The sequence below is a fragment of the Anarrhichthys ocellatus genome, unplaced genomic scaffold (assembly GCF_004355925.1).
Source record: "Anarrhichthys ocellatus isolate YVR2014 unplaced genomic scaffold, GSC_Weel_1.0 scaffold78, whole genome shotgun sequence".
Taxonomy (NCBI): domain Eukaryota; kingdom Metazoa; phylum Chordata; class Actinopteri; order Perciformes; family Anarhichadidae; genus Anarrhichthys; species Anarrhichthys ocellatus.
This window is the reverse complement of record NW_022280108.1, coordinates 1181062-1204957: the sequence shown is the minus strand read 5'-3', so window position 1 is coordinate 1204957 and position 23896 is coordinate 1181062. Positions and strand designations below refer to the sequence as shown.

The 23896-nt window shown below is 42.2% G+C and overlaps 2 protein-coding genes across 5 annotated transcripts in view; one reads left to right on the top strand and one right to left on the bottom strand.

Annotated features, from left to right (window-relative positions):
- Positions 1–657: 657 nt before the first annotated feature.
- Positions 658–18181, bottom strand: trim37 (tripartite motif containing 37). 3 transcript variants are annotated; one of them, XM_031874147.1, is made up of 26 exons: positions 17972–18181; positions 16688–16767; positions 16295–16396; positions 15803–15843; positions 15599–15715; positions 14411–14498; positions 14109–14231; positions 13637–13760; positions 13042–13109; positions 12623–12747; positions 11615–11665; positions 10782–10863; positions 10323–10399; positions 10005–10184; positions 9765–9879; positions 9469–9663; positions 8805–8938; positions 8344–8426; positions 7253–7465; positions 6201–6509; positions 5385–5543; positions 4895–5123; positions 4697–4788; positions 4254–4364; positions 2990–3032; positions 658–2796 (listed from the first exon to the last, which is right to left on the bottom strand). In XM_031874147.1, the coding sequence occupies exons 2-26, from the start codon at positions 16706–16708 to the stop codon at positions 2787–2789; spliced, it is 2892 nt and encodes a 963-aa protein (XP_031730007.1). In that variant the 5' UTR covers positions 16709–16767; positions 17972–18181; the 3' UTR covers positions 658–2786. The 3 variants fall into 3 exon arrangements, with proteins under 3 accessions (XP_031730007.1, XP_031730010.1, XP_031730009.1); XM_031874150.1 differs by having other exon boundaries at positions 4254–4359; XM_031874149.1 differs by lacking the exon at positions 658–2796 and having other exon boundaries at positions 2988–3032; positions 4254–4359.
- A 1495-nt stretch (positions 18182–19676) lies between these two features.
- The window catches only part of pou2f3 (POU class 2 homeobox 3), a 14678-nt gene continuing 10458 nt past the window's right edge, over positions 19677–23896 (top strand). The window contains exons 1-2 of one of the 2 annotated variants that reach the window (XM_031874177.1): positions 19677–19762; positions 20006–20062. In XM_031874177.1, the coding sequence (XP_031730037.1) occupies positions 20014–20062 (49 nt within the window). In that variant the 5' untranslated portion in view covers positions 19677–19762; positions 20006–20013. Of the gene's footprint in view, positions 19763–19982; positions 20063–23896 lie in introns of those variants that run through there. The other variant, XM_031874178.1, reaches the window with a different exon arrangement.

The following is a 23896-nucleotide window of genomic DNA, read 5'->3' as shown; positions in this document are numbered from 1 at the left end:
CGTGTGAAGGGAAATGATTCGACACGTCTTGGTGCAAATAAGAACGTCGGTCCTCCTTCAGTCCGGGAAAAGCTTCGCACTTTCAGGCAAATGTACATCAAAGCTCCACTTCTGAATATACCGAGAGGTATTTACAAAGCAAACTAGTGACTGCAGACGTTTAAGATTATGTCATTTCTTTGAGCCAAAGATTACCTAACCGTCTAGATAATAACGTGAAGAAGAAAAGACGGCCGACTTCACACAAAGTGCAGGAAGTTCTTTGAAAACTCCGACAGCGTCTGACACGTGTTTGAGAGTATTGAGGTGAAGAAAAGCCAGTGAAGCTGTGAGCGTCAGTGCAGCACAAAGCACACGTTACATAATCACACTGGCTCTTAAACCTTCGCTGTCAACTTCTATTAAAAGTAAAAAAGCCGTTTCTACTGGAGGTCTGTTCACCCAAAATCACAAAAACATGTTTCACTTACTTACTTACTAACTACTATGACGGCATATTCAGATCATTGTAGGTAAAAAAAAAAAAAAGTTTCATTAATTAAAGAAAAATGGCTTAAAATAAAGTCGTAAATTGGCAAAATTGCAAGAAAAAAAACTCCCAAATGTCTGAGAAAAAACCCAAATAATTCATGGGAAAATGAATTCTCTGAGATTTGCCAGAAAATAAACAAAAAAATAGATTGTTTTAATTTTGCTACGTCGGTTGGATCAACCTCATCGCACCACAGCCGTCCCCACACATGGATGATGTAATCAAACTATACTTTTTAATACAAATTTAGAAATAAGGAAATACTCGTCATTTCCCCCAGAGTCAGCATATTATAAAATGCATCCAGACTTTGGAAACACTTTGTGTGAATCGGGACTATTTAGAAGAAATCAAAATACCGACCTGAGTTTTAATCTCGTAAATTTACCACTTTAATCTCAGAGAATATCAACGTTTGTTCTTGTTAATCCATCACTTAAATCTCAAAGAATAAATCTATTTTTTCCTCAGAATACCACTTCTCTCCCTCAGGTCTGTCATCCATGTTGTTGTTTTATATTCCACTAAAACAAAGTATTCTGGGTGAACCGGCCCTTTAATGAGGACGAAAGCTCACAGCAGACATGTTGACTGGTCAAAGTAGGAAAAGCACTTGTGAAAATAACGACATTAATTAAAGATTTGTTGCGTTTAGCTGCTTCAGCGTCAGGTTCCTGGTTTTGTGCACACTGGCTCATACTGGGTCATACTGGGTCATACTGGGTCATACTGGGACACTTTAATACGACAGACGTCTTTCATGCTTCTAGTAACATCTGAGCTTTTCCTCAAAATCTATTGTGAGTATTTTGTGTTCGACGGCTGCGGTGACATCACTGACTGAGGAGCAACTTATACGAAAGTTTCCACCTTAAAGAGACAGTTCACCCCAAAACAACAACAACATCTAGTTCCTCTTACCTGTAGTGTTATTTATCAGTCTAGATTGTTTTGGTTTGAGTTGTCTAGGTTTGTATAGATGCCGACTTTCTCTCCAATATTATACGACAATAAATACTCAAAAAACTCAACAGCAATGTCTCTTGTTGCATTTGTGGAAGGAGAAGTTGATGTTGACTTTTTCAAATGTAAGAACTGGAAGTCTGTCCATGTCTCAACAAGGTCTGATTATCTTGAATACCCGGGTCATGGTTTCTGGAAACGGACACAATGTAGACTGATAAAAAGCACAACGAGTAAGAGGAAAACTAGGTGTGTTTTTAAATCATTTTGGGGTGAACTGTCCCTTTAAGAGAGCAGCACAGTTTAAATCAGTCTAAACCTAAACGTCAACACACTGAGGAGAGGAGCAGATGTGGATTTTGCCTGGTTAGCTGCTTCCCTTGTCTTTATGCTAAGCTAAGCTAACCAGCTGCCGGCTGAAGCTTCATATTTACCGAGCAAACATTCAGAGCGGTGATGCTCTTCTCATCTAACTCTGCCACAGATGGCATGAATTCACAAAAATGTCAAAAAACCTGCAGTGAGGTGGCTCTCAGCGGGTGGATGCCATGTCACACTCGGGTCAGTGATGTCCTAAAAACACACAACACACACCTGCGTCGTTACGACGTCTGAAGTTTCAGCCCACAGACTTCAGAAGTTTTATAATCCGAGTGACCGTTTAACCCTTTCAAATGTCACAGAGAGACAGACGTGCTGTTATTAAGAGAAGACATTTACATAAATTACCAGAAACAAGCTTTTAAACGAGGCTCAGGAAGAAGAAGAAAAGCTGCGGTGTCACTAAAGCGGAATGTTTGAGGAGTGAATAATAGAGCAGACATAAGTGAGTAGGTGTGGAGACTCGAAGCCCAGACAGTCTGAGCTAAACATCAACAGCAGGCCGTTATAAAACACTCTCATTGAGAGAGTATGAACAGTTCATCCTCAGACTCTCGCTGTAGGATGCAGACTGGATGTATAACAGCATGTATACGGTGAGAAGGTGTGCAGATTAGTGCTGATTAAAGGCTCTGGAGCTCAGGTGAAATGTATTGGTTCATGTTTTAAAGATCCAGTTTCTGCACAAACAGCTGTGTATCGTTTTTTTTTTTAACTGACCATGAAAGAACCGACAGTAACGTTCACCCCTTATCATAAATATAATGCAACGTCGAGACATACGGAGAAAGTCCAGTTTGAAAAGGAGGTGAAATGTTGGTCCTCTTAAAGGGCCAGTACCACTGTATTCACACTGACACTATGTCATCACAACATCCAACTGAATTACTGGCCGTCATTATCTCTTCTGTCATGAAACTCTGAAAAACATTCAGGACAACAAGAAAAAAAGCAGGTTGAGTCGATGCATCTCCTTCAGTTCGACTTCATGCATAATAAGCAGTTTCTACTCTACACACGTGTGTAACATAGCTGTGTGTGTGAGAGTGAGGGTGTGTGTGTGTGAGTGTGTCGTCTCCGGGCCGCTGAGGAGAAAGCAGTGTTTTTTTTCACCTGTCAGCATGTAGACTCATGTCGTCAGACAGAAGCTGCTCTCCTGTGAGAAGGAAGAGGACACAAATGTGTTCGTGCAAACATTTAAATCCACGTGAGGTGGATGTCACAATAAAAGCATCTGTACGAGACACGTGAATACCTGCATGCTCAAGGGTCGAATGAATCTATTCATTTATTACAACACACTGGAGGTAATATATTTCATATCAACAACGGATCGCGTGGTATTTATAAAGAGGGGGGGGCCTGTGAACCCACTGAGAATACATTTTAGTTTATGCTCTCCGCAGTGAAGAAGAAAACTAGGCGCTCGCTGCTGCTGCTGACATTCAACCTTTGTTTCTTTATAATGCATTTAATACTTCACTTGTTTCTTTACAGTGTTTGTATAAAGGTAATAAAGTAGTCCATGAATATGAGATTACAGATAATTATAATCCCTCCTCGTCATTGTTGAGGTTGGTTTATGGCTTTTTGCCGGTTACACCTGCAGTCTACGGATGTACGTCTGATTTACACTCGTTGTCTTTTTGATTCTCCGCAGTAGATTTTGTGTGTACGTCCTCTGGTGTTTCGGAGAGTAACGCGACGCCATCGTCCGTGCTCGGAGCTTGCACGCCGTCTGCGGAGGCTCGAGCTACTGCGCCAAGCGAGAGTATAAACAGAAGCTTTAACAACCCGATTCAGCTCCTGGAGAGGGGAGGGAAAGCTTTTGAGCTTGGCTGAGGTGAAAAAAGCTAAATGAGGCAAAGTGCAACAGGAACAGACTTAGTGCACTCATCTTATTCTTTGCCAGAACTATGGCGGTTCCACGTTGAATCATTTTCTAATCTTTCCTCCGTTTTAGAGCGAAAGTGTGATTAACGTCCGCTGAACCAAAGTTGCAGATTTTCTTGAAAGTAGAAAAAAAAATTGCTCTAAATTGTTGATGGAAACCTGACCAGTGTTGTGATTGTTTTCCTGGCGCGCAGCTTTACCGTTTTATCTCACTCTCACTGCATTTCATTTTCTGGCAGCTCGGCCTCAATGTGGGCTTTGGATCCCTAATTTAGACACTGTCGCAGCGCACTCAGAGATTTATCCACGTTTGACTGACGATTGTCGTGTTTTGTTTGAGGGAACAGCCCAAAACGTCAAAGCGGCTTGAGACGCAGCATCAATGGCCAAACCGCGATGGATACGTTGCTTTTTTTCACAGCGGTAAGAAATAAAAATCCGTCACAGTCTCAGTAATCGTGGAGGTCGTGAGCGAGCTGGTTACCTGAGCAGGGAGGAGTCTGGTTGTCGTAGCGAGAGTTGCTGCTCTGCAGAGCTTCGTCCTCGGTGTCGCTGTCGCTGCTCGTTGCTGCAACCAGGACGGACGGCGACTGATCTACAGATAAGACGGGATGGGACTATCAGAGCTGTACACACATTCTCTTTAACATTATGTAGGAATAGGAATACAATACAGGTTTAGAACCAAGTGGAGCACAGTATCGTCCTCCAGCTTCCTCACAGATGTTCTAATGATGATCTAATAATCCTCCACATTCCAGATGTGGTAACTTCTGTTCATCGGTTGCAAAACTCTAATATACACCCTTTGGTCTGGATGCAGCAGGACATCCTGGTATTTTTGTGCACACTGTTTAAAATACTACCCCTGACTTTGGGACATACTAAATATTTTTGTTGGCGTCATTATCAGAACACACAGCAGACCTTCTTTTGACTGCGACGGAGCAGAGGGTCCCTCCAGCAGGGGATGATGGGAGTTCACCGAGCTCTCGGACTCACACTCCAACATGGCTGCCCTGTAAGGTAGAGAGAGAAGGAAGGAGTCTCAGAGAGAGGCAGAGCAGAGCAGAGCGAGAGCGAGAGCGAGACATGAAGTGTATGACGAGTCTCCCGAACACCCACCCGAGGGTCCTGCTCTTGCCGCCGGTCATGTAGCTCGACCCCCCCAGGGAGAAGATGTCATCCCGGGGCCCCGAGGCCCCGAACAGCTGCTGCTCCACCGAGTACTGCTGCTGCTGCTGCTGCTGCTGCTGCTGCTGCTGCTGCTGCTTGGAGGTGGAGGCCTGCTGCTCTGATGACGAGCCGCCGTGAGACACGGGGGGCCCCTGGGGGCCGTCAGCCTTCAGCGCTCCTGAAGCAGAGACGGGAAAAAACATGAGTTTAAGATGATTTGTTTTTAAAGTTCGATTTTTTGAAGGCGTGTTGGCTCATGTACTCATTAAGTATTTACTACTGCTGCTTTATAAACAATATCAATTCTAATGCTGATTCTATACGTGTTTTTAGTCAAGTAGAAGAGCAGAGTATTGATAAGAGTAGCTTCTAGTTGTAATAAAATCTCACTAAGACAAAATATGGAGAAACCAGGAGGATCAGTAAGAGGACCACCGACCCTCTGCAGCTCCCAGCCCGTCTTTGAGATGCAGGCTGAGCTCTGTGGACACGTCTGGTCCTCTCAGGTCCTTCTCCAGCTCCTCTGGACTCCTCCTCTTCATCACCAGAGAGCTGCTGCTGCTGCTGCTGTCCAGGACAGGAGACAGAGACTTCCTGGCTGCACACAGGAAAAAGATAGAGACAAATATGTAATTATCTTAAATCTATAGACCTCAATAACTGTAGGATCACATCAGGTTTGGACTCTGTAGTGAAGTCTGAATAGAGTCTGTTTGAATATGATGAAGAGCTCTAAACTGACCTATAATCCAAACAATGATACGTGGTTTAGAAAATGATGATTTTCAGGTACGACTTCTCTTATAAACTGCTGATGTCGGGTTGGTTGGAGCTACGGGAGCAACAAATACTGGCAAATAATGTAAGAACAAATGATCAGATCAAAAATAGTATTTCAGTTGTAAAAGTTCAGGAGGCTGCACTAGTGCATTAGTGGCACGTAACAATCGATGAAGAGCAACATTTATTTATATTTTGATTACTGAAGGAGTGGTCTACTACTTCATACCTACTGCCTGTAATACTTTCTGTCGTGCTACATACCGTCGTACTACTTGTACTACCTACTGTGGTATTATCTGCCGTCCTCCTACCACTTGCCGTCCTTCTACCACCTGCCGTCTTATTACTTTTCGTCTTCCTACTTTTCGTCTTCCTACTTCCTGTTGTCTCACTCGGGATTTCCAGCTTGTGTTCATGCCTCTGAAGCTTATAAGCATCCTAACATCATCCTCAGCAGCGTATCAGTCCTCACCAGGGCGACAGGGTCTGGACCGAGCTGCAGCTGCTCTCCCCAGCAGGTCCATCTCACCCGGCTTACGACAAGCGGACAGCTCGGAGTCAGCGTGGTGGGAGGGCGCCTCCTCCACACCGAACCCCCCCGACGGGCCGGGCCAGGGCTCTCCGCTCCCCCGGGCCTCCAGCACTTGACTCTTCGCATCGGACATCTTGCTGCGGACCTCGGCCATCTGAGCCTTGAGGCGGATCAGGACCCCCGAGTCTGGAGCCGAGCGTCGCACCGCCTGAGGCCGCCGCTCTCGGTCCTTCCTGGAGTGAGGATGAGCTGGACGGAGGACAAGAAACGAATCCTTTAGAGAAACTTCATTCTTGATGCATCACGATGTATTGGTGCTTAATCTTCTACATCACTGTTCATGGCTACTGTTTCATCTATTAATACAAGCAGTCAAAATACATCTGAACTCCCTCTTTATCTAAGGATGAGAGGAGAAGCGTAGAGGACAGAGGACAGAAGAAGAGGAGAGAAGAGAAGAGAAAGAGGAGAGAAATATTAGAGGAGACAGGAGAGGAAAGGAGATGAGAGAAAGAGGAAAGAAGAGAGGAGAGGAGAGAAAGATTAGAGGAGAGAGGAGAGGAAGAAAGGAGAGAAGATAAGAGAAGAGAAAGATTAGAGGATAGAAGAGAGGAAAGGAGATGAGAGAAAGAGGAGAGAAGAGAAAGATTAGAGGAGAGAGGAGAGGAAAGGAGATGAGACTAAGAGGAAAGAAGAGAGGAGAGAAGATAAGAGAAAGGGGAGAGATGGGGGAGGAAAGGAGGATACGAGAGAAGGAGAAGAGAGAAAGAGAAGAGAAAGAGGAGAGATGGAGGGAGGAGACGAGAGAAGAGAAAGAGGAGACGAGAAAAGGAGAGGAGAGAAAGAGGAAAGGAAATTAAATAAAAAGGAGAAGAAATACATGGACAGGAAATGAAAGGGAAGGTGTGGAAGGATGAGGAGAAATGAAAGGAAAGAAAATGAGGAGGAGAAGAAAAGGAAAGAAGGCAAAAGGAGAGAAATGGAATGCAGACCTTGGCTGTGCAGCAGAGACACAGGAGGCCGAGGCTGGAGGCCCCACAGAGACTCAACACTGCGGCGCTCCTTCAGATCCAGCAGCTGGATCAGGATCACCGGGTCGATCTCCAGGAGGCTGCTGCTGCTTCCTGGACCGACGGCACCGCACACCGCCGCTCCGACACCGCGAGCGCTGCGATGTGAGGAACGCACGGTGGAGCCGGATCCTCCTGCAGGAAGAAGAGAGTTTATAAAGGTTTATATTCTGTGTGGATGGCTTGTAATAATCCACAGAGAAAGGAATAATAGCAGAAAAGCAGAACTTCAAAAAAATCACGACACACACACACACACAAACCCCCCCACACATTTACGTACACACACACACACACACACACACACACACACACACACACACACACACCAAGTGTTTCTATATCAAAGCGGGTTCAGTGCAACAACAATGACTCATCGTCCTCTTCGTGCCTTTCAACACCAACACAGTGAAACACTGAGCGAGCTGCTCACCATCGTATCGCTGCGTTCTGCTTGTGCAGCTGCCAGACAACACAAATAGATTTGATTCCCTAAATTCTCAAATAGCGGTCGAGGCTTTTAGTTCCCTCAGAGGCTGTTATTTGAGGCAGGACATTAAATATCTGATGGTTCCGGCTAAACTAACGTTAAGGATTGGTTTGGTCTTCTTCGTCTGGATATCTTTGGGGTTTTCTTCCTATATATTCTCTGATTTTATAGACAAAATTATTAAATATTTGGTATATTAAACCGTAGTGAAAGTAATCTTTAATTGCAGCCCTACTGCAAGAGTGACAAAAGAGTGAAGCCGATGCGCAAGTGTCCTAAAAACATGCATTCTCTCTACTGGCCAGCAGGGGGCGACTCCTCTGGTTGTATAGAAGTCTGAGAAAATGACTACTCGGTTATGTGGACGTGAAAAGTTCAAACCTTCCGCTGAATTGTGAGGATAAATATCTGCTAACAAACAGAGACGGGTCTCCTCTGACCTCCTCCTGACACAAACAGGGTTAAAATGATCAACTGTGGTATTTTATATACAATAAATAATATATTTGTTTACGAGTTATACCTGCTGCTCCAGCCAAGTCATCAGGAAGCTCTCCTTCTTCTGTCTCCAGGTTCCCAATAAACTCTACATCATTCTCTCCAGACCTGTGCAGATACAGACGGATGTAATCATTTACAAAATTAATTGTTAACTAACGAAATATTCTCTAAAAAAATCGATTTACTCTCCCACACACATTGTTATTAGCGGGGTGGTCTAGCAGCAATCTGACAGCACCATTAATTACATTAATATAACCACAATATCACACGTATGCGAGCATGCATCTTCTTACAATACAACAATGCGGTGAAGCATAGCGTCTACAATAATAAAGTCTGCATCATTCTCTCCAGACCAAACACCTGACGTTTGCATTCTTTATGTTCTAATCACTGCTGTATATTGTTTGCTAAATAATTAAAGAGTCACGACAAAGTGCGTGAATGATTAGAGTGTGGGGATCGTTTCTTCGAGCTCACATGGTCTCCTCGTCGATGTCGTTCTCCTCCGTGTTGCTGGTTGCCGTTGAGCTCCCCGAGGTGCTGCTGCCGTCCAGCGGGTTCACCTCCTCCTCCGTCAGACAGTCCACCTCCAGGTCACCGTCAGACAGCTCCTGAACAACACAGAGGCACCGACATCACACCCAGGCTTTGTGGTGGAGATTTCTTTTTAAGGGCCATTTAAAATGTCACAAACAGATCGGGATACGGATGAGGGTCACATCCAATCCTCAGTTTTATTCGTCACTTTTCTTGCTTGTTTCTCTGAATATTGAGCCGCTGCAACAATTAAGTTTCCCCCCGATGTGGGCTCAATAAAGTTTCTTATCTCATCTACAAACGTCCCGTTACACGTCTATCCAAACAGCAGCTTCAAGTCATTGAACTACAGAAGAGAGTTGCATTCAAGATCTTATATCGTAATTGTGAGACATTTTTCTTGCAATCATTGAGGCTTCGAAGCCCCAAAAATGGTGTCCGGGACGGACCAAATTCTACAAAACACCATGAAAGTGAAGCGTGTTCTCAGAGCAAAACAAAAAGGGATCAGACTCTATCCAAAGGACTTGACTTGGACGTCCCTACATTTCAATAAATCAACAAAGAATTCTGTGAAAGCCCTTTCAGTATGTTCCGTCCTCACATTAGAGTCGTCCTGCTGCGTCCTCTCTTCTTCTTCTTGGCCTTTTTTCGCGTTGGTCAAAGCGGTCTGGATGTCGTCGTCGCTCTTCACCGAGCGGGGGTCTCTCTCAGAGGCCGTGGTTCCCCCAGAGAGCCTCATGTCGGGGGGAGAGGAGCTGCGTGACGTCTGGCGGCGAAACAGCTCGATGGCCAACCTCTGAAATAATAATAAAACACATTAAATAAGCTGTTTCTCACTTTGAAGGTCTGAAAACGCCCCTGGACCACCCACCCCCACCCCCACACACACACACACACCTCTTTCAGGTTGCTGATCTGCTGGATGTAGCCGCTCTGGGCCGACTCCAGCTGGCTGATGTACCAGTACTGATCCCTGCACTTCTGGAAGAAGGTGGGAGAGCGAACCTGGTAGCTGTGCAGCACAAACACGGAAAAACACCTCCGTTGAGCTTCGACAATCAGACGACCAGCATGATGGACACAGAGTGGTGATGATGTCGTGTGTGTGTGTGTGTGTGTGTGTGTGTGTGAGCCCACCGGAGGACCAGTGTGTCCGTCTGCATGTTCAGGTAGCCCTCGCTGGCCAGGAGGTCCAGTCTGAAGAAGCGGTTGTAGCCCCAACATTCACCGACCTCAAAGTCGGAGGCAAACTCCCGGATGATGTTCTTGGTTGGGTCGCTGGAGGCCTGATGGACCATCTCCACACGGTACTCGTACCTACACGGGAATAAATACATATCTTATCCTTTAACTTGGTAATAATTCATCCTGTTAATGATCACAAGAAGAAGTCCTCGAGCCAATCATTCAAGACATAAAGACTGTAGAGAAAGATGTAAAAGAAATGATTCATACTTTGATGTTTCAGGAAGTCCAGCAGACAGCTCCAAGAACACGGACAGGTAGTTTCCACGAACCACACCGTTACCGTCCTGAAGAAACAAGAGTTAGTAACTCTGAGACACAGCTTAGAACCCGTTAGATTATTTCTTACATTTACAGAAATGTTTGTTGGCCACGTAAACTGAACGATATTCAATGATGCAACGCCTGTTATATATATATATCTCTCTCTCTGTGCTTCACCTCATTGTTGTAGTGTATCGGAAAAACAGACACATGCTCGCATACGTGTGATATTGTGGTTACATTAATGTAATTCATGGTGCTGATAGATTGCTGCTAGACCGTCCCTCCAACACTGGTGAATGAACTGTTTTTAACCGCAGTGAACATGTCGTTTTTTTTAAAGGTTAAACACCAACAAATACGTATTGAAGCAGAATATTTTGTCAGATAAAAAGAGAAACTCACAGGGTAGACTTTGAGTCTCCAGCACAGCCCAGATATCTGTAGAGGAGGGCTGTAGACCGGGTCCGCCCGCTGCCTCAGGGTGCTACAAACACACAAAAACACGCACACACACATCAAACCTTGTGGACACCATGTGTATTCATGGGCGCTTAGGGTCCTCCAGGTGTAAGTCTCAGCTTTCAAGTGGACAAAGCCTCTGAAATAGATTCAGCAGAGGAGGAACTGCTTCAACGCGCTCCTCATCCTCTTTGTCAACAACCACTTTTTCCTCTCTGTTATGTCTACTCTGTTCACTTCAAAAACACACATTTTAACACTACTCGGTGAACCAGTGGCATCAAGTAGTAATAAAGGCTGTAGAAGTAGAGGATTCTTTTTGACATTTGAATGGTTTGCAGAAGTAAGAATAGGAAGGTTATAACTCAGGTACCCTAAAGGTGGGAGCACGCTCGAAACCATCTGGTTCGTACCAGGCAGACACCTCCGGTTCTGAAGAGTGAAGCCGATGCTTCATGTCTTAAAGCTGCATTCTCTCTAGTGACCATCAGGGGGCGACTCCTCTGGTTGTATAGAAGTCTATGAGAAAATGACTCTACTTCTCTCTTGATTTATTACCTCAGTAAACATTGTGAACATGAGTTTATGGTCTCAATCTCTAGTTTCAAGTCTTCTTCAATACATCATGATGTTCATTTAGTACATTATGGTCCATTTAGAGTCAAACAGACCATGAAGCAGGGTGTGCTTTAGGGCGGGGCTACACTGTGATTGACAGGTTCTCTACATCACTCCTCCTCAGTCCTCATGACTAAAAACAACCAGAGAGGATTTACCTGAAGTTGACCAGAACAAAAGTGCTGGAGTCGTAGGCCGGAACCAGCTCACTGAAAGCACACAGAATAAGATTCACTTCACACACTGAATAACGTGCTGACACAGTCCGTCCTCTCTCTTCTTATCATCAGTCACACATTAATACATTAAACACAACTGAATCATCAAAGCAGCATCCTTTATGTTTGTACTGAAAAACTTCATCCTGGAATCAATTTTTCAGACACATAATGCACACGTTCATGTTTTTGAGTCTTATATACGTGTATAATATTGTCCTCAAACAATGAGTCAATAGATTTGTTATATTCTGAGTATTATTTATTATGTTCTACATTACTTTGCACTTCTGGTCTGAAGCTAAACAGCTTTTCTTTGCCTCGGCACTCTGTACAAACACAATAAAGATTAATTTAATCTCGTTTGTTTATCATGAATCAAGAAGAAATTTCAAAACATTCTGTTTCCATCTATTTAGATGTGAATACTTGCTGCCTGTAGGTCCTGTATTTGAATATCTTTGAGACAAAATGGGCATTTTAAACTATTTTCTGACATTCTACACTCTACAGTATATTATTAGTATAATTAGAGGAATTTAATGAACATTTAAAGAGGTCCAGTTAGATTTCCCAGCAAAGGTCTGAACCTCATAATGTCTAAACTGCCTCCGATAGCTTACTAGCTAAACAACAACGTATATTTCTATATCACTTCAACGATATTTGTTATTTTTAAATGTAGGATACTTTTAACGTGCTGCCACACTGAACATGTGCGGCAGAACAAACAGCTTTCTTTACCATAAATAAAATGAGTCCAAGAACACTGAACTACAATCAAGAGATATATTTCAAGTTAAAGAAAACAAGACGGAATCCTCAGAATAAAATAAACTCAAACTTCTCTGATTCCAGCGTCTTAAACTGTGACTTGGTTTGGACCACAGTCCACCGTTTGGTGTTGCCCGGTCTTAATGAATAGTTACATCCAGGCGAGCAGGCTACCTGGTGAAGTCTGGAGGGACCGGCGTGGTGACAAAGGACTGCATGGGTTTACGGTGGACCTGCTGGAACATGAGCAGGATCTCTGGACTCTTGGAGATCAGCTCACTCTTACTGCAGGAGTGAAGCTGTTCAACACACGCAGAACAAAACAATAAACAAACCTGTTTATACAACAGCAGTCTTCATAAAGGAAGCAAATGTTCCATCAATACTTGAGTTTCTGTCAGAAAGAGTTGTGTGGATCTCGTCCTCTGAAGCTAAATCAATCAGCATCTGAATCTGATGATTGATTTTAGGGTGGAGAGGATTTAAGATGCACATTACACACAACACACCCCCATCGTACACCACTATCACAAACAACAACATGGAGTACATGTTAAATGAATGGAGGCTGCGAGCTGCTGCAGAGCACCAACCTGATGCTCCACCTCCTGCAGGAGAGACTCCAGCAGCTCCGTCTCCTGGGTCAACGACGTCTTCTGGCCTGGTGGGGAAGGAACACATTTTCTATTTTCAGTGGCGCTGGATGTCGGGCCTGATGGAGGCTGGTGAGCGTGTGCAGGTTGTAGGCCGCTGAGTGCACGAATGCCACTCAGTCCAGATAAATATTTCAGCTGAGTTTCCCCCCCGAAGCTATAAAAGGTTCCTCTCTCTCTCTCTCCGGCTTTCAGCGAGGAGTCTGCATGTTAAGGTCTCAACCTTTAGACACATCGTAGAGTCACTTAAGAAGTCTTTTCAGACATACGAAACACTGCTTTATTTTTCATTTTATGTTAAAAAAAAAAGCGGCATTTATTTAGACCTGAGACCAACATGCAAAACTGGTCCATTTAATGAGATTAAGGATTTATTACAAATGACAAAAACAGATTTTAATGTAAAATCAACCGTGTTTTCCTTTCATTTTAAGTTAAATTTTGGTTTACTAAAACTCATAGAGACCACAGTCACCAGTCCTCTAAAGTCAGACTGCACACAGCTGCAGTGAGTCAGAGATCAGAGGCTTCTTACCCATGAGGGTGATGAGTTTGTTCTTCAGCTGGTTGTCCAGACGGGCGATCATCATCTCCACAGCGTTCCGGATCTCTCTGACCCGCTCGTCCTTCGCTCCCCTGACAGCCTCCACGTTCCTCTCCTGACCCCATGACACACACAATCACACAATCACACACACAGAGACATCAACATGCTGGTGCCATCTAGTGGAAGTCAGCGGTACTCCTCCACTGTTACCAGAATATTTAATGTCTTTTTAAAGGAAGGTATTTTTATGTGGTCTAGTCATTTAAGTGGTGGTTCAATGACCGTTTGTCTCCATGACTTAAACAATAACCGTGGTAAGTGTTCTGCTGTAATATTCTGTATTCTGATCTTTCTTGCAGCCCGTTGTTGGCCACTGGATGGCGCTACAGGAAAGCTCATAGAGCTTAATCCTCTGATAAGAGTGAACGTGTCTTGACCACGCTGGTTTGGATTTCCTCACCACTTCCTGCACCAGACTGATGAGCTCCATGAGGCGGCGGCGGAGCTTGGCGACTTCCTCCTTCACCTTCGTCACGTGCTGCTCGTAGATCTCCACCAGAGGCTTGAAGGTGTGTCCGCCGTGCTGGACGCAACAAAAACAAAAGAATATCCGTCTCTGGTTGTAAAGACATCGTTATGAGACCAAACAGACTAATCGGTCATGACACTAATCATTAGTTGCAGCCTGAATAAATGTTGTAAGTGATTATTGTGGCGGTTTGTATGCAGACTGTAATAAAATAAAAAGGTGTGAAACGTTACCATGCCCCCCCACAGAGCACACTGGTGACAGATGCATTTCTTACAGGTCCAACAGAAAACACTCAGCTTCTCGTGGTGGTTGTCACATCTGGAACGGGAAAATCAAACGGACACAAACACAAACCTGTTTTACTTCAGTGTTTCTACGAGCGTTATGAAAACTCACGTGTATAAAACACAGGAGACGGAGGATGACGATGATGCATATGGTGAAGAAAGGGAGGGAGGAAGATGAGCATGTGGTAAAAGAGAAGCAGGATGAAAAACTAGCCGGGAATTCGAATTTCTCTGGCATTTCAGCCAGAATCTGCTCTGGTTTCCTGCAAAAAATAGCTGCTGGAACAGACGACTACGTACTGAAACAAAGACACCTTCTCCTAAACACTTCCACGTAACTCACAGATAAACTCAGACTTTGAAATGAATAGATCGACTGTGCAGCTGCAGGTTTCAGCGTGCTGCTTACAGACCAGCTGTTTGTTTAAATAAAGATTTCATGTTACCAAATTTCACTCTTTTTCCCCCGGTTTTTGGGCGCCATCTCAAGCCACCCAAACAAATCTCCTGCCAAAGAGTCAGCAACATAAAGCTACTCCTCGTTAAAAAATTATAACTTCCTCTCCAATCACCGTGCAGCCATGTTCTGTGTTTGAGTTTCGTCTCTTTCATTTTGCATCTAATGCAGTTAAAAATGTCCATTTAAATGCACATTTCCATGATTAACTTAACCAATATTCTGTTTGTTGCACACAACTGTTTGCATGAAGTATTCTCTCCTTTGAGTTTATTAAATGACTGTAGGTGTAACACAGCAGCAGCATCGATACATGTTACGCGTCACAGCAGCACCGTTAAGTAAACCTGCAACTTAAGTAAAGATTTAAATCTCTCGGATCAGAATAAACAATAATTCATGTTTGTGTTTTTCTAAATGTCAGACAGGTGAGCCATTACTCCCAGATTCTACAGTTAATGTACTTTTTAAACAAATTGTTGTTCTACTACCTCATAACTAACTAATATTAAAGCAACATGATCATCAGGTTTATGGTTACAATCCGATTTCACTCATTACGGCAAGAAATCCCGGGACGAGATATATATAACCAGGAAGTAATCATTTTTAAATCCCTTCAACCCTAACGGACACACAGGAAGGGAAGGAGACGAGGAGGAGGAGGTGCTCACTTGTCCTTGTCGTTGTCCTCGTGCTTGGTGAGGCTGCAGAGCTGCAGGGTGTCCAGCTGCTGGGTGACCTCCTCCGCCCAGCGACAGTTGACCAGCTCCCTCAGCTGGAGCGGAGCCCTGCGTGGCGACAAACACATTTTAATAACTTACACACTGTGAACATAAACAATCAGAATGTTGGGTTGTGTGTGAGCAGACGCTTACCGGCAGTGTGGACACTGAGCTCTCTGCTCCGTCAGCCACCGCTGTCAAACAACATGTGACAGTTTGATGATTATTTCATCGAAACACGACCGCTGCACACACGCCGTCATTATTAAATACACACGATTCTACTACGATACTCACTAACGCATCACTAATCCGCTGCAGCAAATAGTCCCTTAACACTTGCTCTGTTTGGTAAATGCCCAAATCTATCATTGGTTACTAAGGCATTACTGCACTGCTTTATGGGAAATGTAGGAAACAGTGTTTTAGGAGCTTGCCTCATACTTTGTCAGGATAACTTTGCCTCTGATGTTTTAATTTTGCCCATTCTAGTCCGTGTTTTAATCTCTGGATTATTCCTAAATGGAGCATCCTTTTGCAGAATGTCTCTTCCTCTCCCTCCTCTCCTCTAGGTCACGTCCACATATCGTAGGATACGTCGATAACATATTCACCATGAGAGGCATGGTGGAGAGACAGACTTACTCGAATGCAGCTGAAGCAGCAGAGTTTGGAGCAGTGAGGGCAGAGACGAGCGTCCCTCAGTTTCTCCATGCAGATAAAGCAGCGAAACACTTCGGCGATACTCTGCAGGACGAGAGAGAGAGAGAGAGAGAGACGAGTCGGCTCAGATTAACATTTCAAGGACAGACTGCTTGTGTGAAAGAGGCTTTAGAAACACTTGTTCGGTTTCTCTTCATCTTTATCAGCAGTACAAGCTGACGTTTACAGTCATTAGCTGTGGTCAAAAGTGTTTTATCGTAAAATCACAACGCTGCTGTCAATAACAATGCTTGACCGTTGACTTCCCTCTTCTTACAGTCTATCAGGCGTCATCCTCCAGCTGTGTGTGTGTGTGTGTGTGTGTGTGGTACATACCTCAACACTTTGTTCGTCCATTTCAGCCAGTGTTAAGTCCTTGATCTCAGGAACGAATCAAAGAAGTCGTAGCCGGTGGTCTAAAAAGAAAAGCATTGCTGAAACAAACTACATTTAATTCTGGTTCAAGATTAAATTACTGTTGATCATTTAAAGACATAACATACTTTTGAAGGCTCCACATATTTATATTGTTTTATTTAATGTCTTCATTTGAAATGTTTCTGTCTCATTATTTTAGCATCAAGTGTTATTTTGTTTCACTCTTAAGCATTCCGTCACTCTGTTCAGAAAAGTGCTACAAAAGTAAAGTTATTATCAACATCTAAACATTGTAGCATGTTTAAAAAAAAGATGATGGAAAATCATGAGAAGCAAAAACAACCGTTCAAAGGTTTGGGTGCAGATGTCTGAGAGGACTGCTCTATACGTCTAACTTGTCTCTCGTGCTTTTAGGTTGAGGAAAGTTCTCTTCACAAATAAAGATATTTTGTTTAGTACATGGAGAACAAAACTCTGTACAATGGTTCAACCAGACCGACGACTGAAAGAGACAAAGATCCTCTGAGCAATAAGAGAATAAATCAGCAGTTATTGGTAAAAGAAAATTTAAGCTTATAGCATCAACATTTGTGCAGATTTAAATACGAACAGCTTCCTGTTTCAGTGTCAAGAGTTTCATAATAAATTAACATAATTAACAGCAGATGTGTTGCTTTAACGAAGCTCTTCAGACTTCACACTAGAAATAGAAGGTGGGTTTATGGTTAACACTGCTGGAATATCAGCTGAACTAATCAGTTTAAACCTCTGTAAAGGGCCCGAAGAAAGAAAGACTAATTATCTTATTAACTGATCATTTAGAGCCCAATTATAAAGGATTGAATCATTTAATTATTCTTCTTTTAGGGGCCAAAACTATTTCACAATAAAAAAAAAATACATTTGGTATCTGAATTATACTCTAATATATTATTATATTATTCTTTTTAATAATGATATAGTAATATATATTTTATTTTTTTCTTAATATTAATAATAATAAGTTATTATTGAAGGAAAAGAAGAAAAAACAGCTGATTCCAAAGCACAGCTGCTGCTAACGTTACATGAAATCTACAAATAAAAGCTTCAGTTTTCGTTTGTCTGAAGGTATCATCATCAGCAGCTGGTTAACATGTCAGAGAGCAGTTAATAAAATAGTTATATTTATGCCTATTAACATAAAACAACCAGCAAACATCAAACGTTATGTATAACTGTGATGCTAGCTAGCTAGCTTACCTTAGCTCGTCGGTTACACCTGATAAACAAACACCTAAACTACATTATCTTTGCAAACAACACAGCAGGCTGGTTAGTCCGCCATTAAAGACCTAAATATGTCCCGCTGCTGTTGTGTAAAAGGCAGAAGTTACGCAGAAAAAACAGTTTGTTTGGAGGGTTTTTCTTCCACTAAATTGAAGATGTAGCGGTCGCGCTTTGCTCTGAAGCTGTCCGTCACCAGGCAATAGCCAATCAAATGGCTGCTTTTTCTTCTTCGCTTGGTTTTATGTGTTTCACGTTCGTCAGACAGCTCAATGGGGAATTCCTGTCACCTACTGGACAGGCCGCAGCAGAACCACAGAGGCGACCTGAAGACAGTGGTGGAAGATGAACTTAGATCCTTTCCTTAATATATATATATATATATATATATATATATATATATACATGTAAATATATGACATGAGGACAGTGGTGGAAGATAAACTTAGATCTTTACCTTTAATAAAAAAATGATATGTATAAAAATATCAGCATCAAAAGGTACTTAAAGTACAAAAAGTAAAAACCTGAATGTAGGAAACCAGATAGAAAGGCTGAGTCTGGTGGGAACCACTTGTTAATCTGGCTGGATCTGGGTCTGTCTACGGTGGACCGGTCTCTGCTGGAGGATCTGGGTCTGTCCACGGTGGACCGGTCTCTGCTGGAGGATACGGGTCTGTCCACGGCGGACCGGTCTCTGCTGGAGGATCTGGGTCTGTCCACGGTGGGCCGGTCTCTTCTGGAGGATCTGGGTCTGTCCACGGTGGACCGGTCTCTGCTGGAGTCTGAGCTGAAGGAGTTTCTGGTGAACCTGCATGAGTTCATCTGGTTTCACCAGAATCCGACCTGGTGGCTCCGATGACGAGCATTAAGAATAACTCTATAGAAACAGACCATCTTCTCTCTGATGGTCTGTTTACTGATGGAGGTCTGATAGAGGATCAGGACTAAACTGAGACTGGTTCATAAGTTTGAATGGACTTTATTATCACATCCATATGTGACGTTTCAAGCTCTTCTTCAAGGGAAATGTATTTATATAGAACATTTCAGAAACAAGGCAATTCGAAGCGCTTTAGCTAAAACATCAAGAGACAAAAAGACAAAATGCAAAAGAAACACTTTCAGACTGATTAAGAACGGCAAACACAAACAAAACACTCATGCTTTAAATAATAAGAAAGTCAGAAATTAAAGATAAAAAGTCAAAAAAGTTATATTTATTTCATGCTAGATTTACAATAGAAGTCCAAATTTGGGCTTTGGGAGAAATATATAAAAAGTTATCTTATCATTTAACGATTATTGCTTCACAATACAACCAGTAATAAAGTGGTGGATATACACAGGTATATATGAAGCATACACACCTTTTTCTGTGGAATATAAAGGAGAGTAAACCCACTTCCTCCTCATCTATCAAGTTGTAAACGACCACTACAGCATCTTGCTACCCCCCCCCACACACACACACACTCACACACGCACACACACACGCTGTAATTTGCAGTGAGCCCATTGTTGTTTTATGCAAACAGTCTGAAGCTGGATAGGTCGCACTGAGCCAAATATGCAAATCATCCCATCATGCATTGCAGAGCTGCAGGCTCCTGCAGAGGGTGAACTTAGTTTCTCCACTTAGGAAAATGCTGATGAGCAGCCGGTGGATTTTTCCAAAAAGTTTTCATCCACAACACTTGCTTCCTTTTTGAATAATCAGAGGACGGACGGCAGCTGGAGCGACGCAAACTGTTGGTCTGTCTGAAGGTGAGTCACTCTCAACTTCATTACTTTTATTTATTACCCTCACAGAGTTCAAATGAGAGGTTCCTTCATCAAAGTGCTTCATGGGAACATCAGCTTATGAATATTACAACTAGGAGTGTTTTTCTGTGTGGTGGGAGGGGAGGGGAAGGTATTAGAATAAACTCAAGATCATTTTCCTGGGTGCTTCATTATCCTGGTAAAGCCACAATCCTGTATGAAAATCAGCCGTATTTATCGTTGCAGATATTAAGATGAGCGCAGACACGGTGGAGCAGTCGGAGGCTCCGGCCGAGCCGACAGGTAAGGATGGTTTCACCTGTTTGTCTGTTTTTAAATCCCACCCCACAGCTGAATCCTCTCCACACACACGGAAGAGTTTGTGTGATGTTGTTGTTTATTGTCTTTATATTTGAACATTTGTTTTTTATTTAGGGAGTTTAACAGCTTCAACACAAAGAGTATAATATAAGAAGATTGTTTGTGTTTGCTTTTTCTTAAGTGGTAAAAATAATCTCTGAAATTAATTTATCTTCAGAACATTTTAAAAGACTAAAATGTACTTTTTCCTTCTTGTTCAATGATCTTTGGTGCTTTTATTTACATCAGGTTAATACTTGAGGAAACATTTTTAATAAACGTATCTGCAAAGTCTCAAAAAACACAGAATGTATTTGCTAAATGTTCCTTTCTAAAGAACTTAAAGGGACAGTTCACCCTACGATCAAAAACACATATTTTTACGACACGTTCAAAATGCTGCTTTTATTTCTACCACATCATTTGGACCAGGATGAGAAGTTGTATTTAAAGGGACAGTTCACCTCAAATCTTACCTGTCGTGCTGTGTATCAATCTAGATTGTTTTGGGGTGAGTTGTCTAGTGTTGGAGATATCAAATGTAGAGATGTTTGCCTTTTCTCCAATATAATGGGATTATATGACTCTCGGCTTGTGTTGCTTAAAGTGATACACACACAAAAAAACACAGACAGACTTTGTTGTGAGCACTTTCATGTAGGAACTATTTTCTTCCAACCATAGTTCCTGCATGAAACTGCTCACAACAAAGTCTGCATTATCTTGAGTAACCGGGTCATGATTTGATCAGGTGAACTGTCCCTTTAAGAATGATTCAAAGAAGTCGAAAGTCTTTCCTTCACCTGAAACAAAGTGATTTTATTGGGTAAATAAACAACAACTCCATGGTGTCAAAGTCTGTCAATTTGTACGTTTAACATCAACCCAGAATATCAAAGAAACGTTTCTGCTGAACATAATCAAGGCAGCCATTCGATTTACACAAAATGTTCATCATTTACGAGACGGGGGTTTAACAAAGAGAGCAGGTGCAGATAAACCATCTCTGCTCTGCTTCACTTCGACAAATTCAAGATTTAAAGGGTCAGTTCACCCAAATTATAATTCTTTGTTTCCAATTTTCTTATCATTTAACCATTTATGTAACAGACAAAGTCATTAAGAACAAATTTCTATTTACAATGGCAGTTTAGATTGAAATAAAAACTATACAGGTAAAAGGAAAAATATGTTTTTTGATTTTGGGGTGGACTGTCTCTTTAAGTACGACTTCTCAAATTTACAAATATTTTCCTCGTACTGGTCCGTATGATGTGGCAGAAATAAAAGCATCATTTAGACCAGCTCCTGTTTCATAGGAAGTAGTGTGTCAGTGGGTGTGTGTGTGTGTGTGTGTGTGTGAGGATATCGTGGCAGTTGGTTGCCGTACCAGGATGCCCCTGAGGCTGTTTGATGAGAGAAGCATGCCGGCTGCCCTGCGGGGGGCCGAGGACACCAACCACACACCAAAAAACACAAAACCAGGAACCACAGGCAGAAAAAAAAGTGGAACTTTTAAATTCAGACAATGGCTGCGTGAGAGAAACGTCTCTGTTTCGTGGAAGTGCATCACGTCTGTGTTTTTGATCAATATATGAGCATTCTTTTGTCAGATCAGATGAAGCCAAAGCTGCACTTGTTCATGCAGCGCTCGTTATTAGTTATTAGGAGGCCTGAGTGTATTAATATCAGCTCAAATATACACATATTGTCTCTCTTAAACAAAACATATTCATTATTTTTAACAATCTCAGAGACGAACATAAACAAATGAAACCAGAACTGTCCACGTGGAGCGATACGGCCACAGGGAAAGTGAGAGGATTTGTATAATGTAGGCGAACTAACCCTTTAACTCCCCAACTATCAAAGGGAAGTCAAAGAGAGGGGAGTTGTTTGAGACTCTCTCTGTGCAACTCAAACTCCTAGAAATTATGAACATTGTCATAGTCTGGGTTGCTGTTGGACGTACGAAGTGCAAGACTTTGACACCAGAGATTTGTTTTTTTTACCCAGAATCCTCTGTGGTGTTGGGTTTAGGCAACAAAAGCTTCAGTTAAGGTTAAGGAAAGTCTTTGAACCAAGATCTTCTTTAAATTGTGCTTAAAGGGACAGTTCACCCCAAAATATATATTTATATATATACATATCCTTTTACATGTAATGCTATTTATACCTAATTTTCGAGATAATGGCCGTAGAGATTTCTTTCTTCTCTTCAATATAATAGGAGTAAAATACTAAATACAGACTTTGTTGTGAGCAGCTTCATGCAGGAACTAAGGTAGAAAGAAAGTAGTTCCTACATGGAACTGCTCACAACAAAGTCTGTAGATTATCTTGCGTAGCTGGGTCCCATTACATTAGAGAGAAGGCAGACATCTCCACGGTAGATATCTCCAAAACTAGACAACTCACACTAAAACGATCTAGAATGATAAATTGCACTACAGGTGAGAGGACAAATATGGGGTGCACTGTCCCTTTAAGTTGCTGAGAGCTGGAACATTTTGCAGACACATTCTAAATTCTTTGCAGATACTTTAATTAAAAATGTTTTGTCTGATCTTTGATTTAAACTCTCTCTGTTGTGAAGCTTTCTGCTGTGTTTTTTATTTTTTATATCTTGAAAATCAAAAGAAACACAGAATAATATCAATATACTATCTACTTCACTGTCCAACTAATTAAAAACATAATGACATGTGAAAACAGAAAGGACAGATGCAAAACAATAATCCTCATGTCAGAGCGAGCTTGTTAATGAAGAGAAGAACACTACATAGTTTATCGATTGGAAAATGGAACATGTGATTAATCAAAGTGACAGAGTGAATAATTAGATGTTCAGTTTCATATAAAAAGTGCCTAAACTGAGTCTGCTGTCCCATAATGCAATGCACAAAGCTGCAAAATTGTAGAAAAAAGTAATAAGTCTGAAAATATTCTACATTTTACTTTTTGTCAACAAATGAAAACACCAAAAAAAAAAGAAGAAGTGTGACACGTTCATGAACCCTTTTTAAAAAAACAAAACTATATATTTGTGATTAATTACTTTTAAAGATGCAGTTGGCTGACAATAATAAAAATATAGACATTGGACATCCTTTAAATACACGTGAGGTTCTGACATCACAGTTTGTGACGTGTTCGTATTGTAAAATTTGTTGTTCGTACAAAATGTAAATGCACAGTGACATTTACTATAATAGTACTTAAAGTAAACAGTACTACTACCTTTTACAGTATTTGTTGCGTTTCATCTAGCACTGCTTGCTCTATGGCGACCTCACACATGTATAGTGCAGTAAGAACCTCCTTTTTTAAGCTATTGTTGACACGTTTTTGTTCATTGGATTCATTAAATGATAAATAAAGTACTTATTCTCTCTACTAGGATGTAGAATGGCACCGGGACACATCTTTTGTTCAGCCCTCAAGATTAACTGAAGTCAAATTGATTATTGTGCCAAAGGGGTAAATATCACTGCAGCAGTTTGTAATAATTTACTCAGTCACTCTTTAAAAAAAAGACACTTTTTTTAGGACAAACAGATGGAGTGACAGACGAAACAACCCTTTAAGTCGTCGTTTTTCAGTGTGCGCGTGTGTGTGTGTGTGTGTGTGTGTGTGTGTGTGTGTGTGTGTGTGGATGTGCAGGGCAGAGTGCTAACACGGCTTCCTGCGCTCACAGCTGAAGCTGATTTGCATGTCTTGGTCATTTCCATACTGGAAGTTTGGCTGTGATGCTGGTTGTGCTGGGGGGGGGGGGGG